The following is a 20962-nucleotide window of genomic DNA, read 5'->3' as shown; positions in this document are numbered from 1 at the left end:
TTTTGCTATGCGTACTCCCCCTTTTTAGGGCTAGTCCATATGTAAATTCTGCCATCTATCCCCCCTTGGGTAACGGATGGCCTCCGCAGCGTCCTCCCTATCGGGATTGCACGCTTCCCAACGTACTGTCGTATTTTCCTAGAATTATCTAGATGCTCACGACTTCCCAAAAAATATATATAAATCCGTTAACTTCTGTTGAAGTAGGATAAATTAGGGCCAGGGACACGTTGGAGGACCGCGCCCCCCATGATGTGGGTGCGTCACGCTTGCTTGACTATCTCCTCATCGGGGGTGTTGGTAAGGTGCAGTCATTATGGCGCTTTCAATGGGCTCCCAATGCGTGGATTTTACAATCAAATCCACTTATAGTGCTGAAGTTCCCCCCGAAGGGGAACGTTCGAGGTTACTAAAGTAACCCTTCGTTCCCCGAGGAGGGGAACGGAAGCACTATACTCCGTCGCCATAATGACTGTCCCTTAGCTGTTGAAAGTCTCTTCAGCTTAAAAAGGATAGCGTCTGCTGCGCCAGGTGAGCTTATATACTCAGTTGATTGCTTATGCCGCTCACCTGCGCAGGCTTGCGCTGCCAATTCATTCTTAATTGGCCCGTTCAATACTCTTTCAGACGAGTAGCTTCTGAACCGAACCTCCCAATGCGTGGATTTTACAATCAAATCCACTTATAGTGCTTCCGTTCCCCTCCTCGGGGAACGAAGGGTTACTTTAGTAACCTCGAACGTTTCTGTACCTGAATATTGTAAAACCACCATATAGTGTTATTCAAATTTGTGAAACTGTATTCATATCACCATATTTATCTCAGAAAAATAAAATATTGCTATATCAGATGTTTTATATTTACCAGCCACTTTATTAGGTACATTCATTCAACTGCTTGTTAATGCAAATTTGTAATTAGGCGATCACATGGCAGCACCTCAAAGCATTTAGGTGTGTAGACATGGTCCAGACGATCTCCTGCAATGATCTCCAGCAAGTCATACCGAGCATCAGAATAAGGAAGAAAGGTGATTTCAGTAACGTGGCATGGTTGTTGGTAAGAGACGGGCTGGTCTGAGTATTTCAAAAACTGCTGATCTACTGGGATTATCATGCACAACCATCTGTAGGGTTTACAGAGAATAGTCTGAAAAAGAGAAAATATTCAGTGAGTGGCAATTCTGTGGGCGCAAATGCCCTGTTTGAGCTGAAAGGCAACAGTCCCTCAAATAATCACTTGTTAAGAGTGGTTCTTGGTGCACTTTGAGCCCATTAGTACCAATTGAGCATCATGTCAACGCCACAGCCTACCTTAGTATTGTTGCTGGTGGGGTGAACAGACCATCTACATTCCTTTATGACCACAGTGTACCCATTTTCTGATCGCTACTTCCAGAAGGATAACATGCCATGTCAAAAGAATCATCTCAGACTTGTTTCTTGAAGATGACAATGAGGTCATTATTCAAATGGCCTCCACAGTCACCAGATCTCAATCCAATAGAGCATGTTTGGGATGTGGTATAAATATAGGGGTGTAACGGTTCACAAAAATCACAGTTCGATAGGACACAGTGGTGTCACGGTTTGATATGTTTTCGATACACCAAAAAAAAAACAACAAAGAAAAAAACAGAGGATTTCTCTGATTTTAATTTACTGGCCCTATTATTAGTTAACAATAATAACTGTGCTGTGTTCTCATGGGGTGGTGTCTGATATTGCACAGCTGATATTGACATATAACTTATTATTTGCATACATCATCTTAATAGCAGTAACGGTCTTTTCATTAGCTGCAACATTAGTTTCATCTCAGTGAATGCATGCTTTTTAGCAAAAGTAAATGTGGTATCAGTCGCACGATTGACAGCATCATGATGATTAAATGAAGGATTAAATAAAGTTAGAACATCTTGTGCTTAAAATGTGTAGATTGAGTGACAAACACTGTTACCTGAAAACTCCGTCTCAACGGCTTTACGGTGAATGCTTAAGTCATTTTCATAGCGGACTTTAACCACTGGAAGTCTTTTATCTACTCTTCAAAAAGTGTAAATGCTGGATTGACATTTATTACATGATCACAAATCAGATGTGTCATTATTTGTAACTTTAGGTGGTTTCTAAAACTAAATCTGTCAGTGTTGTTTTCATCATCTCGTATCCAAACCTTTACCTTTTTGCGGCTGTAGCTCCCTGTCATTGCAACTGAGTGATTGACAGCTGATATTAACCAAGCATTCTCGTTCTGTTCTACCGCAGTGGGCCAAAAAGAAAAGCTTAAAGGTGGGGCAAGCATTGCAGGCTTTGTTTACTGCAAGTTGGCATGTCAACTGTTTTAAACCATTCCTGAGTGCTGTTATTTTGCCATTTTTAGGTGCAATGATGCTTAATACGTGAATGCCTGCTAATTCCATGCACATAGTGAACAATTTGCTGTGAAAACTGGTCGCACCAAATCAATTTTATGCACTCTAAAATATATTTTGACGTTGCATAACTAAAATTTTGGGTGCATATGCGACCAAAACAGTCGCAATTTCGAGCCCTTTCTCATATCCACAGCTATAAATGTACTGAAACCAAAGTGATCCCAAACACCGGAACCGCTGTTGGTTATAGGAGGATTACATTAACGTTATAGCCATTTTGCGAGCTAGTGTAGCGTTTGCCTGACTGGAGTAGTGTTTGGAGGTGGATGGGGAAGGCAGCATGTTGCCTGTCACGTAATTTGGGAAGCCTTGTTAAGCGTTGTTGCACTGAAACTATTATATTTTGTACACTTATTGTCTTTTATCCTTTTAGATATTAGTCTGAATCGTTCGGTTTGTAATGCATATTGAACCGAAAGGCTCATACTGAATGGTTTAATACGAATATACGTATCGTTACACCCTTGATATATATTTACTTGGCAAAACACCTACACTATTTCTTTCTATTTGTGTCCAAACAATACATTTTTCCAAAAGAAACCATTTAAATATGCACAAGCCTCTTCAAACTTGGTAGTATAATTGCATAATTGGCCATTTTATCACCTGGCATGTGGTCTAAACATTATCATATTTATTTGACACTTTAGCCCATGTAGAATAATGGAAAACACCAGTATGCAGCTCCAGGCCCATAAACCTTTATCTCAGAGAGCTCCAGCCATCAATATGCATTAGCAAATCCAGAAGTAAATGAAACGTGCGGCAACTGCACACTAGAATTGTTTGATTGTCACGGTCATAGAGACGAGAACAAAAGAGACTGAGATTGGAGATCTCAACAATCTGCCTGTGTTTTATAGCATGAGGCGCTCCTCATCTCCAGAGCGTAATGGAGTGTGCAGTACACACCAATGACCTCAGGAAGTTTGATGACTCACCTGTATGTGTTTCTATCCTCCGCCCTTCATTTACCTCTTCACGCCAACTGCATTTCCGAAAAAACCCTTCCCACAATTCGCTGTCTTCTCCTTCCTCGACCTGTTCACTCTCATTTGCTGCTTTCCCTCCTCCAACTGTGACATGGGAGAAATCATGCATGAAAAAATGTTTGGACCGGCTATAATTGGCCTTCCCTACACATATAAACTTGCAAGTGTACGCACACACACATTCCCCGAAAGTGTTTCCAGAATGGTAAGAGGTTTGTAAACAAAACACCAACTGTCTTTTTTCTTTAATCCCATGGTTGACTGATAGTAATTCATACAGACACTTTCATTTGGGGAGGGTGCCATCTTTAATCCCCTCATAAGATGACCTAAATGACTTCCGCTTCGACTTCTTTCGCTTGTCTATTTCTCTCTGTTGATCCCCCTGGTCGACCTCCCGCCCCTTTTCCCTCATAGTGTCTCTCAGTAGGGGTCGTGATAGCTGTCAGTGGGTGGTATATCATTAGCCATGCCAGTCTCAAGAAATTTCCGGAATTCCGTCTCTTGGCAGAAAATGGGAGAGTGTTTAGAATGGAATTGGATTTGAGGGTGTGTTTTGGGCCAAGGCAGCACTCACCGGTATTAGGTGACACAATGCATGAGGACACATCGGCTAACCGCATGCCAAAATAGAATTTCAGTCACTTGGCAATGGAGGAGGAAGTAATAAAAAGTGTTTAAAGGACAAAAAAACAACGCCCTTATAGAGAATCAAGAAAGGGGGATATGTAAAAGAGGAGAATTAGGCTTCAAAGGTGGCACATTTGATTAAAAAATAATAGATATTATAATATACAGTTGAAGTCAGAATTATTAGCCCCCCTTTGGATTTATTTTTCTTTTTTAAATATTTCTGAAATGGTGTTTAACAGAGCAAGGACATTTTTGACAGTAATTCCTGTGATATTTTTTTTCTTCTGGAGAAATTTTGATTTGTTTTATTTCAGTTAGAATAAAAGCAGTTTTAAGGTCAAAATTATTAGCCTCTTTAAGCTAGATATTTTTTCGATAGTCTACAGAACAAACTATCGTCATTGCCTAATTACCCTAACCTGCCTTGTTAACCTAATTAACCTAGTTAAGCCTTTAAGTGTCACTAAGTTGTATACGCTCATTTCAAACGGCCACCTTTTTAAAACACAAAAGCGAGGCTGCAGTGGGAAGAAACCTGAAAGTATAGTATCAATACTGTAAACATTGCAACAACTTGATGTGGATTACAAACCTCTAGCTTTTGGCGCAATTTCAAAACGCAGATATGGTGTAAACATCACTTTAATGTCATTCAGTTAGGTTTCATTTAAACAATTAAAAACATGTAAAACATTAAACAAAACCACAATCTCTTAAAGAGTGTCCTCTTAGGCTTCAGTAAATGGCACCAGGTAAATATCGTGGGGGGTTCCCTGCTTGCCTATGTAACCTAATGAACGATAAAACAATGTAGTCCTCTGTAGCATACCCTCGTGTAGTCTGTAATAGTGTTGTCCCAGTGATGTTGTAAAAACACTCATTTTACCACTAAAGATTAATCGCCGCTGAGCGCATTTTTAAACACTGCTGGTTTGCAATAGAATTCACCAGTGCTCAACAGAAATGACTGTGATTTCATCAGTTCACCGCTCTTCACCGAGTACAAACACAGATAAACGAACACTGGAGCATTTAAAGATGTAAAGATTTGTCGATTGCTAATCTGTGTTTGCGCTCAATAAACATTAGTGAAGTGCTGCGAACTGATGACCTAATGACTGAGCCAGTCATTTCTGTTGAGCACAAGTGAATACTATGGCAAATCAGAGGTGTTGCGTTCAACAGGGCTTAAATGTTAGCAGGGAAAATACCGTTTTTCATTTCAGTATCGAAATTCAGTATCGTGACAAGTCTAATATAGTGAAAGAATCAGTTAATTAACTTGAGGTTGATAAATGACATCTAAAATGTGTGTTTGGGAAAGATAACTTAGCTAAATAGTGCCATTTCCCTTAACTTTTATTTTCACTTTCCATTCAGAACGGACCTTCGGTTCACTCGGAAGGCAGGGAAATCATAAATTTGTGTCGCTTTCTCTTCGCTGATAGGATATAAAGCCAGGTACTCAACATTCCTGTGTGACTCAGGCAATGCTTCCTGGTTTGTTCCCACCTCAACCTCGATTTCGCTTTTTAAATAGCAGCTGCGTGAAATCAGAATACAACCATATAATTTTATAGTCATTTATCAATTTTTTTAATTTAATATTAACCTCAACTAAAGAGACTGGTGGACACAGTGTGTTCAGTCTGTTCTTGGTTTTGGAGACCACCAGTTAGATTATTATTTTTAATGTATTTGATTGCCATTAAATGTGTCAGTATGTTTAACCTGTTGCAATAAAAATCAATCTGGTGCAGCTGATGCTATTGGTGTGTTGTTAAATCTAAAGTAAACACATCAATCCTATGTAAAAAAAAAAAAAAAAAAAAAATAGTAATATTTAAGGACTGATGGCTTTTAAGGGGCCATATGCACATCAGCCAGCCCCTGGGCTTCCAATTAATTGTCATCCCATACAAAATCCCTGCGTTTAAGATCAGATTTCTTTAAAACACAGTAATCTTCACTCCCTGGCTGAGATATGATATAAAGTGGGTGGCATGTCTTTTTGGTAAATTTTGGAAATTAATTTTATCAATGGCATTTCTGCACTAGCCTGCCGCTAATGACGGTGCCTGCATTTACACGGTCTTTAGTCTCTTTTTACACTTTAACAGCCAAATGAATGCTTAAGTCTGTTAAATTTATTATATTTGAATCACATTATAACATGGATGCTGTAAAAGGAACCTTAAGAAATTAAAAATAGTCACATAAAGCTCTCACCGGAAATTTATCAATGGCTGAAAAACACTAGCTGTACATATAAACCATTTGCATGTTGTTGTTTTTTTAAATAGCAGCTGCGTGAAATCAGTCTATGGAAGTGTCTTGAAAAATATCTAGTAAAATATTATTCACTGTTTTAATGGTAAAGATAAAATACTTCAATTTTTAGAAATAAGTTAATAAAATCATTAAGTTTAGAAATGTGTTGAAAAAAAATCTTGTCTCATTTAAACAAAAATTGGGGAAAAAATAAACAGTGGGGCTAATAATTCAGGGGGGCTAATAATTCTGACTTCAACTGTATATGTATATATCAGTGCTTCCCACAAATGTACTTGGGCGGGCCGTCCAGGTATGTATACTGTAACGGCTGCCCAAGTATATTTAGTGACACACTTTTATTTTTTTCCTATTATTATCATCCTTTTACAAGGATGGCATCCCGCCTGGGTTTCTAAATCTACTAAGATGTCTGGGATTTTGTTTTGCTTTCATTTTCTAAGTTGTCATTAATTTTATGCACACAGACACGAGAGCGGGAGAGATATTAAATAATTAATTCTTTAATCTAAAATACTCTTTACGACTCTTGAAAAAGCTTTACTTGACCAAATACACGGAGAGGACAAAATTATCTAAATTTGTTGCAGAATATTTATACACCATTGGAAATGGGTAATTAACTCATTAGTCTTATTTAAATAATCTACACATTTAATTCTTTGTAATTATTCTATTTTTTTTAGATATTGTCTGTTTTTATTAGATTGTTCTGTCATCAGTTCTCATTTGCTGTATATTTTAGTAATTGGATTTAGTCGATATATTACTTATTTTATACATTTAAAATGCTTTGGCAATACTGTACAAAATATCATACCATTAAAGCAACCGGAAAGAGATAGAGAGGAGCAGATTTTACCTGTCAATGGGTGCACATGACTCCGAATAGAATAAACGTAAGAGAAATAGTGAATTTTATTTATTTATTCTATCTAAAGACTTTTTTTTTTTACTTTAACCAATTAAAAAAAAAAAAAAACGTTTAAAACAGATCCTTTAATAAACCAAAATATTGTTAAAAAATCAAATTAAGTTTTGTTTGTCACATATAGTAAACTATTTATGTGTTTTGGGTAAAAGGTGTGTTTCAACTCTGCTACCTCCACAAGTATATTTTAAACCTGTGGGAAGCACTGTATGTATGTATGTATATATATATATATATATATATATATATATATATATATATATATATATATATATATATATATATATGCATACATTATTCGCTAATCTCAACTCTAAATTCTCTTTTCAGAGCCTTTTTGTTAAATTATTTTAACCAACTGGTCTCATAGATGTTTGTTGTGGACATGTAAATGCACTGAAATTTTAGCAGGTGAAAATGTCTCTTTGGGAAACTAAATTATTGGTTTTATACTAAGTGGATTGAACAACATGGTGATGTTTAATTAGCATTTGCCTAATAGTAGCAATTTTGACTGTGTGAGTATTCATTTTGCGTTTTATTGAGTTATACAATTTAATCACTCCTCATTTTCATGAGCCAATGTTGAGATTGATCTTTTAGTCAGTGCTACTTTCTGTTGATGGATAAAAAAAAAAAAAAAAAAACTCTCTCAACACTATATGTAGTATATCTGCCATCCAATAAGTCTCAGCTTTCCGATTTTGTCAGTTGTATTCCAATATTTTATTGTATGTAGAACGATATATATTTTTATTTTTTATGTGTCATATTCCATGTCTGTCAATCATTTAATGATTAGTTCACCCAAAGTTTAAAATATGTCATTAATTAGTCACCCTCATTTTGTTATAATACTCTGAGACCTTTGTTCATTTTCAGAATCCAGATTAAAATATTCTCGGATGAAATTCGAAAACTTTCTGATCCTCCATGTACAGCAGCAGTCCCAACATATTCAATGTCCAGTAAAGGAGCCAAAAACATTGTCAAAACACTCCATGACATTTCAGTGGTTTAACTGTTATCATATAAAATTCAATTAACAATTTTGTGTTAAAAAAATGTAAAAACAACTTTGTTTGCATGCGCTTGGTGTGAAAGACATAAGTAAACAAAATAATATTTACAGTGTTCTTAGAGCTTCGCATGATTGAACCACTGAAGCCACATGTAATGTTTTAACAATATATTTGCCTCCTTTTCTGTACTTTGAATGTCTTGGTTTAGTTTCTGTATGTGGAGGTTGAAGAAGCTCTCAGATTTGATTGAAAATATCTTAAGTTCAGAAGATGAACAAAGATCAGTTATGTTGATAGACGGTGTGTATTTAATAACAGTTTTCATTTTTGCAATATCTAACACAAGTGATGAGGGATGTGTGACTCGTTTGTTACAAAAGTGCAAAATTTGCTTCAGGTCTACCTTGCTAGTTAAAAGGTCCTAAAAATTTGAATAAAGTTTTTTTTAGATATTAGTATCAGTATTATTAATTTTTAGGATGTCTATAAGCTAGTGTTCCCCAAAACAGTGACAAAATTTGAATTTACAAGATATAAAACTGATATAAACAAGTAAAGCTTGTAATTTGTCACTTCCGCCCAAATGGATAAATGGTTTTATTCACGTCAACTCGCACTACAGTTTCTCATCACATCTAAACTAATCTAAAGCTCTCTAGTATCATCTGTAATTTTTGTAAAAAGTTTTGACAAGGCTAATTCATTATTGACAATCATTATATTGTCAAATCAGCATAAGACCAAATCCCTACAAATTTAAAGCGTGTCCTATCCTCGTTTTCTCTGGACTTCTGGCACCTTTGGCAACTTTAAACTTGATTCCTACATAATTTGGAGAGGGGGTGGGTGACAAAACAAAACAAAAAAACCCACAAAAAACAAAACAACCATATAATTTTATAGTCATTTATCAATTTGTTTAATTTAATATTAACCTCAACTAAAAAGACTGGTGGACACAGTGTGTTCAGTCTGTTCTTGGTTTTGGAGACCACCAATCAGATTATTATTTTTAATGTATTTGATTGCCATTAAATGTGTCAGTATGTTTAACCTGTTGCAATAAAAATCAATCTGGTGCAGCTGATGCTATTGGTGTGTTGTTAAATCTAAAGTAAACACACCAATCCTATGTAAAAAAAAAAAAAAAAAAAAAAAAAATAGTAATATTTAAGGACTGATGGCTTTTAAGGGGCCATATGCACATCAGCCAGCCCCTGGGCTTCCAATTAATTGTCATCCCATACAAAATCCCTGTGTTTAAGATCAGATTTCTTTAAAACACAGTAATCTTCACTCCCTGGCTGAGATATGATATAAAGTGGGTGGCATGTCTTTAAATTTTGGAAATTAATTTTATCAATGGCATTTCTGCACTAGCCTGCTGCTAATGACGGTGCCTGCATTTACACGGTCTTTAGTCTCTTTTTACACTTTAACAGCCAAATGAATGCTTAAGTCTGTTAAATTTATTATATTTGAATCACATTATAACATGTATGCTGTAAAAGGAACCTTAAGAAATTAAAAATAGTCACATAAAGCTCTCACCGGAAATTCATCAATGGCTGAAAAACACTAGCTGTACATATAACCCATTTGCATGTTGTTGTTTTTTTTTTACTATTAAAAACTACTATATTTTTTTCTGTGGGTTTTAGTTCAAATAAGACAATTCTAGTTTAAAAAAAACATTATTTGACTTTTGGAAATAACCAAGCGACCCCCTGTCATTGTCCCGCAACCCACCAGGGGATCCAACCCCCACTTTCAGAACCACTGGCCTAGACACTATGCTCAGACCCCTATCTCTCTCTTTCTATCCTGACAAGGGGAATGAAACGAGTTTGAAGCTCTCTCCATGGACAGGATACCAAATATGCATATTATATTCAGTCAGATATCTGTAAGTGTGTTCTCATGAAAGTATGTTTGAGCATGCGGTCAGTATGTGGAGAGCAGCTGGCTTTTAACACATTTGACCACTTGGAAATTTTCCAGAACTTACTGTGCTTACATAAACATACAGAGGTTCTTGAAATGTCCTTGGGAATATTATTTCCTGGGTTTTTGAGAGCAAACATTATGCAGTACATAACATCATTCAACTTGTATTCATGTGCTCACTCGAATATATCTCTCTAAAGAGGTTGTGTGTATGTTGATTGTATAAAACTCAAGTTTGCGTTTGATAAGTGTTAAATTGAAGTTAGCAGGGCATGTGGAGCGAACAAAATGAAAAAACTGACACAGCAAAAGGCTAGGGAGACAAACAATGAGAGTCAATATGACAGACTGATAGTGAAAGTGGCTGCGCACTGTCCTGCTGACAGCAAAGCATCATGGGGGCTTGTTTGTGCAAATGTTTATAGAGATACGCCCTGTCAACACCTCAGATACCATTACTTACAGTAATTAGTTCTTCCTTGTTGGCATCTTCTTTCTCATCCTCCTTTGTTTTGTTTTTTATGTCACACACTTGCATCGTTTGAGTTATGTTAAAGATTATTTGGCCTTTCTTAGCTGTCAGAGCCAACAGACTTTTTGAACTGATAAACACAGGCATAAACATATTTATAAATCAAAGGGCAAACAGACTTTTAATGAAACGTTGTTCATGTCACTGCTGAAGTTTTTTTTTTTTTTTTTTTTTTTTTTCCCTTGTTTCAAATCTGGAAGTGAAATGCATGTTCTTTGAGAGGAGTTGTTGACTGTCACGGTAGTGTTATGTTGTAGGCAGAGCTGGTAAAAGTACACACATCCTTTACTCAAGTAGAAGTACAGATACTCATCTTTAAAACAACTCTAGTAAAAGTTGAAGTACTGACTACACTTGTGTAAACAAGTAAAAGTAAAGAAGTACGGCCTCAAAATTGTACTTAAGTAAAACGTACCCATTAACACTACATGTTTTAGTTTCACTAAAGGCAAATATCCGGTTTCCCCCACAGTCCAAAGACATGCGATCTATAAGTGCATGTGTGATTGAGAGAGTGTTTGGGTGTTTCTCATTATTGGGTTGTGGCTGGAAGGGCATCCACTGTGTAAAACATATGCTGAAATAATTGGCAGTTATTTGCACTGTGGTGACCCCTAATAAAATGTATTCTGTAGGCCTGTATATCTTCAAAAATAATGTCTTATATTTTACAATGAATTCTGTCCAAAATATATAGATTTCTTTTTTCTTTTGCTAAAATAAAAACTAAAACAGCAAACATGCGAAATATGAACTCATCGGCAATAAGGGAAATAAATCTCAATGCATAAAGTGTATAAAGTATTTGATTGTATTAGTACTAAATGTACAAATCTTTACAAAAAGCGCAGTTTTCGATGTATCAGATTAAAAGATCATGCAGTATGATCGGAAGTGGATGAAAGACTCTAACCTTAAGCATTTACATGGTGTATATCTATCTTGGACATTGTTTATAAATCAGTTTAAAAATAAGCTTTATTTCTTTCTTTGTTTCTAGCCAAATTCTTTGAATAGTTATTTTTGATTTAAAACAATAACTATTGGTTATATATTTGGTTATATACAACAATTTGATTGGGATGATTGTAGGAGGAATGAAGCGTGCATACGATACAGGAAAGCAATTGAAATTTCCACTCCATCCAGTCCATTATGATTAAATTATGCAGTGACTCCACAAATTGCATGTGTTCTGAACTGTGGCTCCTGGTCAACTATGATCCTAATCCTGTTGCCTATTGCCTATATTGCAGATGCTCATATTGGGATATTGAGGATTAAACAATAGTATTGTGCAGCTCTACAAGAAAACTTGGTTAAGGAGACACTTTGCGACACTCATAGAGAAACTAGACAGATTGTTGAACTCTCAGGACAACAGTGTTTAACTGTGAATGTCTCACAATGGGTTTGTCTACACCAATTATTTGATTTTATTACAATTAAGACAATACTCTGATTAAGAGTCTACCATGTTAACAGCGATTTTTCATTAATTTAATCCGGTTATATTTGGACTAAACAGAAATCGTATTGAGATGTGTAGAGTATGCTGATTTTAGTCACATTATTGAATTGCAGTACAGACAACTTAAACTATTACTGTTGTGTTGGACTTTAACCGCATTTTGCGACAGGATAATCTATGCAAACATGGCTGTTTAACACTATTCTCTGCACCTACCGAGTCAATGAAGGACCGCAGACACCTGCATCACAAAATGTTGCAAGTTTTTTTTGGGTTTTTTTTTCTCCCATACGTCTTGCGGTAACAAATTCCATTAAAACAACACTCTTCCAGCAGTTCATACTCACATCCAATATCTCGTTTGTCATGGGGGCATGCATGAATGTTCCTGAATAAAAGTGAAAGTGCCAAACTGCAGTTAAAGTCGCCAAATTAAAAATGAAACTGCTGGCATTAAATGAAACCCTGGTGGAATTGCGGATAGCATGACGCAATGATGTTAATTGTACTATGTGCTGTAACATGTAAACGGGATTATGAAAGGAACATTCAAAAAGCAATTTATGAAAACACCTTAATCTTATTATTGTCTTATTCAGATTAAGGCAAATCATTGATGTCCAAGTAAACCTAGTCAGTGTTTCATCAGTGTGATGTTTTATGAGTACATGCAGCATAATCCTAAATTACTCTTATAATATTTTGTCATTTGAAGTTTTTGATAATGTTATTGTTTGCGCTCGCTTCCTCACCTCTCCTTGCTTCTCCTCCATTTTCCAGATTTATCTAAATGCAAACTCAATCCGTCTTGGAAATCTTCCACATGGGAGCGTGGACCCTTTGCTCGGCCCAGGGACAACGTACCCCAAACAGACTGTGTACGAGGTGTGTGTATGTCCCAGTGGCAAGCTGTATCTATCTCCTGCAGAGAGCTCCTCCACCTGCCAGACCACCAACAGTGTTTGCCTCTGGAGCTGAGGAAGGTGGGTGGGCAGTGGACCACCCAGCACCAGAAAGGCCTTCCTTCACCTGCCCTCTCTCGCTCCTCTCCTTTCTCCTTCACCTTCTCCTTTCTCTTTCATTTCCTAACACAAATTTTTGTTATGCTTTTCCATCTACCTGTCTGAGCTTCCAATTTCTATCTCTATCTATTTATCTATCTATCTATCTATCTATCTATCTATCTATCTATCTATCTATCTATCTATCTATCTATCTATCTATCTATCTATCTATCTATCCATCCATCCATCCATCCATCCATCCATCCATCCATCCATCCATCCATCCATCCATCCATCCATCCATCCATCCATCCATCCATCCATCCATCCATCCATCCATCCATCCATCCATCCATCCATCCATCCATCCATCCATCTATCTATCTATCTATCTATCTATCTATCTATCTATCTATCTATCTATCTGTCTATCTATCTATCTATCCATCTATCTAGTTTGTGTTTACATAAAAAAGACACATCTTTATGTGTGTTTGCTCACCTGCAATACGTCTATTAGACATCTCTTTTCAGATGTTAAACAGATGTATAAAATTTAGAATAAAACAGAGCTTTTAAATACGTTTAGCAAATCTTTGTACACAACAAATGTTGTCCAGACCAATTACAGACCTACATTCAGCTGGCTGTCACCAGTTGCATCTATCTTCTTCTCTGTTTATCTAGCTAGCTACAGTGGCTAAATGCTTGTCATAAATGTATTGATCCACTTGTCCATCTATTTAGCTACAGTAGCTAACTATCTACCATAAACACATTTGTCTGTCTTTATCTGTCTAGCTAGCAAGCAAAATCAACCTACAGTAGTTAATTGTCTTCAGTGCATATATCACCATTACATCATCTGCTCATTGTAATACTTCTCTTTTGTTTTTCTATCTATTTTTCTGTCTTTCTTCCTATCTACACTCACTGTCTAAAATCAGTGCATCTACAGTATCTATCTACTCTCCTGCCTAACTGTCTATCTATATTAACTACAGTAACTAACTGTAACATAAACAGACAATTATCTGTTGTGCTAGCAAAATATGTTGCTCTATTAGCTAGCTGTCTATGTATTTGTCTATCTAGCTACATTGACTAGATGTCAATCAGCATCAATGTCTCCATCTAGATAGCTAGCAATTAGCGGCAGTAGTTAGCTGTACATTTGTCTGTCTACCTACTGTTCTATAATGCAAATTTTATTTTCATTTCATTTTGTCTAGCTAGCTACAATAGCTAGCTGTCTACCCTGCTGAAAGAAAAAAAAAGAAAAAAAAAACATCTTAAACCAGCCTTGGCTGGTTGGCTCGTTTTAGCTGGTCGAACAGCCTGGTTTTAGAGGGGTTTTGGCCATTCTCATGCCAAACGACCAGCCTAAACCAGCTAAAACAAGCTTGACCAGCCTGGTTTAAGTTGGACATAGTGAGTTTTGGCTGGGCTCCCAGCCAGGCTGGTCAAGATGATTTTAGCTGGTCATCTTCCAGCCTGACCAGCTAAGACCAGGCTGGAAATGACTGGAAACCAGTCTGGAATGGCTAAAACCCCTCTAAAACCAGCCTAACCAGCCAAAAAGAGCCAACCAGCCTGTGTTGTTGTTTTTTTTGTTTTTTTTCAGCAGCAGCAGCAGCAGCATGGTATCATCATTTGTTGCTCCAGATGTCTGTCAGTGCATATATTCCCAATCATCAGCGTCTATCTACCTATCTAGTTAGCTACCTAGCAAGTATAGCTGTGGCTAGTTGTCCATAATCAAAACATCTATTTTATATTTTTCTTTGTCAATCTGTCTAGCTAGCTATCTGTCTATCATCAACACAATTATTTCTCTATCTAGCAAAATATGGCAGCTGGCGGCAGTAGAATTTGCTAGCTGTCTATAATAAAAGCATTTGATCACTTTTTCTTTCATTCTGTCTTGCTAGCTACAATAGCCAACTTTCTACCATCATGTTGCTCCAGATGTCAATCAGTGCATAGATTGCCAATTATCAGCGTCTATCTACTTATATAGTTAACTAACTAGCAAGTATCAGCAGTAGCTAGCTGTATATTTGTCTGTCTATCATCTATCATAACTCCATCATTCCTGCCTATCATCTACAAGTTTATCTGTCTAGCTATCAAGCCATTTTGCTCCAGATGTCCGTTATTATTGCATAATCTATTTGTCTGTCTAGCTTCAGTGGCCAGACGTCAATCATTAGCATCAGTCCAGCTAGCTACTAGCAAGCATCTGCACTTAGCTAACTGTATATTTGTCTGTCTATCTAGCTACAGTGGCTAGCTATCATGAATGCTTCTACATGATATTTTTCTCTGTCACTATGTCTGTAGCAAGCTGTCTATCATCACTTTCTATCTGTTTTTTTTCTCTGTCTATCTGTAGCCTATTTCTGTTTGTCTGTCTAGCTACACTGACTGTAATCAGTGCATCCTCATATCTTTTTCACATTGACCTTACATCATCCTAGTCCCCTTTAGTTGTTTCTTTTTCTTTCACCTAATATCGCCCTTTTGCAAGTTCTCCTCTTTCCATCTTCCTCTTCCTCTTTGCCCTCTCAAGAAGAAATCAGGAAACATTAGACGTATCTTGGCTCGGTTAATGCCGCATCTTCCCAATCTGTAAATGGAGCAGAAACTATCTTGTTTTGTGTGTGGGTGTGTGTGTTTTGTTCCTCTTATTTTTATATGAGCGTCTGACTCAGTGGAGAATTGTGAATGTGTGCCGGGACGCTGGACTACACTCGTGAATGAGCACACACACAATACACGGTGACCTGCAAACGAGCGTGTGTGTTTTTTTTTTTTTTCTAAAGAAGATACAAAGGTGCCTTTGCTACTGTTAGTAAAGCACATCACCTGCTACTATCCCTCCACGTGCAGTAAGACTAACCTCTGCTAGGACCGAACGAACCTTTTTCTCACTTTGAGTTCATGGGACAAACATAAACTTTGATAAACCGAAAGAAAAGAAAAGAAAAGACAACTCTCTTTCCTCTTGGATGTTTCTTTTTGGAAAAAAAGCACAAGATTATGCCATGTATATAACAACATTAATAAATGATAATAAAAAGAGAAAGTTTATTTTAAGAATTTTGTATTCAAGAATGCTTGATAATGTTTCTTTTCTTATGTGTAGGTGTCATGCACATGTACTATGGTTATTTAATTATTATTTTTTCTTTATTTATATTATTTTAACCAAATTAAACTGTTGGATTATGTTTATATCCTAACTACAATTCATTCTGAAAACATTGAAAACATGAAGTGGCGTACTCTTCTCCCAAATCTATGGATATTATTATTATTATTTTTGGGGGTTTATTTAGGCAGTAAAGTTATTATGAGTTTTTTTTTATTTTGTGTGCGAGCGTGTGCATCTTGGTTTTTCCCTCCACATGATGTAGTGCAAAAATCAATATTGCAAGTTTACTATCAATCTTCATTGTTACATTATTTACTGTTTTCAGTGTTTCGGGCCATGGACCACTGCACTTGGGTAAATTAAAATATGATTTAGAGGGTCATTTCAGCAAAAAAAAAAAAAAAAAAAGATCTCGCAGTAAACTGCCAATATGAAATAACTTTTAGAATGTTCTGTAGGTTAAATGATGCCATTTGGAATTAAATGTGTTTATTTAAGAATAGCTCCTGAAATTTACTTTAATAATATTAAATTAAAAGATAATAGGCATATATATATATATATATATATATATATATATATATATATATATATATATATATATATATATATATATATATATATATATATATATATATAAACAACATATATTTAGGAGACATTCATGTTGAAATCTAATTCCAAAGAGGTTAACTAACTTATTGTACAGCAGTAATCCAATAACACTTCTGTTTATGGCTGTAATAAACCTCATCGTGATAGTTTTCTTGAATTGCGAGTGACATAAAAAGTCATAATTATTTTATTTAGTTCTTTTTGGGGGGCTATAGGAAATAAAAAGTGGAAATTAACTGAATAACATATGTTTTCTGAAGCATACCTTTATGTTTAAGAGCTCAGCTTTTTTTCCTTCTTTCTTTACAATAAAAATTGGCAAAAGATCTCAGAACCACATATGCCCTCACAAATGTTCATAATATGAATAAATCTGACCAGATTGTAGTCAGCAAACTTTAGAATAACACCATATGGACAATTGTACAATAGTATTGGGTGCTTAGGATCAAAAAATGAGTATTTATTTAATAATTTCTTGTGTTAATGTTCTGTAGAAGAAAAGATTTCTTAAACTCAAACAAAGATATATATATTTTCTTATTAATTCTATGCAATGTGTTTGATTGTTGTGCAGTTGGAATATGATTCAGTTACATAACAGGTTGAATTAATGTCCTAGATTTTCTTTTCATCATAACTCAGCGATTATAACATCCAAATTAAACTGGCTCGTGAAATGAGTTTGAAAATAAACATGGAAGGATGAACACATGCAAATATGTTTATTTGGGAAATTAAATATCTTGCAATATTTCTCTTTTCCTTGCATTCACTTGTTGTACTTTTTCTCACCAATTTCAGTGACATTTGGAGTCCAAAGGAGTTGATTTATTTTCTGTAAAGAAAAGTAAGGACATATGTTGCTTCATCTCCCTGCCTCTGTCTTTTGATTTCTTTATTTTCTGTCCTTTTTCTATCAATTTTTGACTAGAATGGGAAGAGGCAGGCAGAGGCAGTCTTTGAGGCTTTCGGATCAAATTTACCATGAAATAGAACATCTTCATAAAAGGATGAGGTCAGTGCTTTGGTTAGGACTCACTCCTCTGGCACCTCCACTCGTGTTTGGAAAAGCAGAGAGGTCTTATAAAGCTTACGAACTCTGGGAGAAAAGCTAAACATCAGAGGAGAGTGGGGCCATAAAAAAATCGATTCATTCTTCACTGTATTTTGTGCTTTTAAATTCTGGCCCACTATTAAAATGTGTTTTCAGTGTAAAATATACACTCTTTAGGGTTTTTTTCCCCCCATATGTACTCATTTACATTTGTTTGCTCTTTATTTGCCATTCTATATGTTTTCAAATGGATTTTAAAGGTGGAATTATTAAAGCTGTTTTAAAGGGCTTTGAATTAAACAGTTTGTTGAGTCTTGAAATTCTGATTCATCACACATTGACGTCTTTAACAGTGTTTGGAAAGTGATCAATTAAAATCTGTAAGGAATTAGTAAGTTGTCTTGGACAAAACTGTTCACTGAGTTAAAATCTTTTCCCTTGTATTGAATAGCATCTACACTGTAAAACCCACAAGGTTAAGGTAACTCAAATCATTTGAGCAAACTGATTGCAACAAACTATTTAAGTTTAAAAATTAATTCTGATGTGCACTGTGAACTTGATCCATAAACAAGCAACTTGAGCACAGTAAACCCCAATAAATGAAGAGAACTCAAACCAATTGAGTACTGTAAAATCTAATAAGTTAAGGCAACTTAAACCATTTGAGAAAACCGATTGCTCTAAACCATTTGAGTTAAAAAAATCTATATGAGTACTTTGAACTTACTCAATTTAAGTGGAAGTAAAGTGGTATTTAATGAACTAATTACCTTCAACATTGAGTTCAAAACTCTTTTCAAATCAGTAGAATTAACTTTTGAATTTTGAGTGAACTACACTCATTTCACTTGATAAAGTTGACTGTTGGGTTTTACAGTGTAAAAATATATTGTTGTATTCTGCTCCAAATAATGAATGTTTATGAGATGCTTCATTAACATTCAGACAAGATAAACATATTGAATAAAGATTGGAGAGGTAGAACCACGCACAACCTCCAAAAGACAAATTACTGAAATAACATGCACAGAAACAGAAATGCACACATTTTCTAGTGTTTTTTTTAATTATTATTATTATTATTTTTTATTTTATTTATTTATTTTTTTTTACAGTAAGCTTGCAAAAAAAGAGAAATCTATTTGGTATTGAAGACCATTTACATGGGTTATTTATACCATTGCGCACTGGTTTTATTATTTTTAGTGCAAACTAAATATATATTGTGTCTAAAAGGGTCATATGATGCTTTCTAATGTTTTTTTTTTTTTCTTTCTTTAGTTTGTGTTGTTTGCCAATCTATCAGATTTCTAAAGTTGTGAAGGTCAAAGTTGCCAACAAAAGAACCTTTTCTTCAGTATCTAAAAGAAAAGGAAGATCTAGACCTGGAGAAAACATCACACCATATATCATGCATAATGCCAAATATCTATGCAAAAAAGTGTGCTGTCAAGTATTTTGTTAGTGATTTTGCTGCCATAAAGCTAAGGACCTTTATTGCCAATTGCCAATTATTCACAATATTATTAATTAATTATTTATATTTGACATTCTTTAGATATGCAAAACATTTTTATTCAATGTTAAATTGTTATTGCAGAAACAAAATATATTTTTTTTCTTAGCAGCTCATATTTGTATTTACACACATGAAAACTTTGTATGTTAAACAAGCTAATCAATGATCTGTAGCTGATTTTGAGCTAAAACTTTACAGATACATTATATGAACGGCAAAGGCCTGTAGTGTGGATCAGTTTTTCCCAACCCTGTTCCTGAAGGCACACCAACAATACACATTTAAACCTCTTTCTAATCAAACATGCCTGCATCAAATCATCAAAACATAAGAAGAAACCCCAAAACTTGAAGATAATGGGTCAGATAAAGGAGATATCCAAAAAACTGTAATGTTGGTGTGCCTCAAAGGTATTGATTGCTTGCAATGAATTCAAATGGAGGGCAGGAGGTAAAACGATGAATGAAAAAACATAGGGGCAAATCACAATAAAGGATAAACAATGACATCCTGTGAAAATAACCTATAGGTTGTCAAAAATTGTATAATATGACTCCTTTAAAACCCCAATATACCTGGAGCAAAACTAAACCTACTGATGTGATTTCAAGATCAAGCCAAACTTAATATTGCGTTGCTGGTAAACACCTTCAATCTACAATTGGTCCATTAGTAGGTTAATAGGCAGGTGTGATTCTCTTTGGCCGTCTGATATGGTAAGATTTTTTCTGTTCAGTCAGAGATCTGTGAGTAACAACAAACACTGTTTTATAGTGGAAATTGAAGTGTAATTTTAGTTGAAAGCAACACTGTGTGGTGATGCTGTTTCCGAGACAATGGAGAATGGGATCCTGGTGTACACAATAAAATCATATCCAGGAAAAAGAAAAAGAAAACCATCTAAAACAGGGAACTACTGAAAAGGAACAAATACACGTGTCAGAATCATGTAGGTCAACATTAGAAAAAGAACATCAGAACAAAAAGCTGCCTTCATGTGTTGTTGTCAAATTCCAACTTCCCACTTATGAATTTGTCATGTTTAAGGGCTTTGTTGTGGATAGGTGGGCATACATGGTTTAAATTCTGATGGTTGGAAAATTGTGTGTGGACAAATACTGAATGAATGGCTACACATGTGAAGTCTGTCTAATTATTTGATGACTTGTTTGGGCTATTCTTAAAAAAAATCTATAAAATTTTCACTGACAACCCAACTTTTTGCCTTGTTTTATGCAAGCTGTCTATGTTCTGACGTTTGTTTGTAATGAATTACAGCAATTTTATTGTCTTTACTTTATTACCACAGCCGCGTGTCAGTACAATTATAAAATAAGACACTTCAAT

At 35.4% G+C, this 20962-nt stretch overlaps 1 protein-coding gene across 7 annotated transcripts in view; it reads left to right on the top strand.

Moving 5' to 3' along the window:
• Positions 1–20962, top strand: part of sgcz (sarcoglycan zeta) — a 506688-nt gene that overhangs the window by 451023 nt on the left and 34703 nt on the right. For 2 of the 7 annotated variants that reach the window (XM_073950195.1, XM_073950211.1), the window contains exon 8: positions 13041–13145. In XM_073950195.1, coding sequence (XP_073806296.1) covers positions 13041–13145 — 105 coding nt within the window. Of the gene's footprint in view, positions 1–13040; positions 14531–17840; positions 17887–17970; positions 18391–20962 lie in introns of those variants that run through there. The other 5 variants (XM_073950222.1, XM_073950194.1, XM_073950200.1 and 2 more) reach the window with 5 other exon arrangements.

The sequence above is a fragment of the Danio rerio genome, chromosome 1 (genome assembly GCF_049306965.1).
Source record: "Danio rerio strain Tuebingen ecotype United States chromosome 1, GRCz12tu, whole genome shotgun sequence".
Taxonomy (NCBI): Eukaryota; Metazoa; Chordata; class Actinopteri; order Cypriniformes; family Danionidae; genus Danio; species Danio rerio.
The sequence above is the reverse complement of the archived record's forward strand: the minus strand, read 5'-3'. Positions and strand labels throughout refer to the sequence as shown.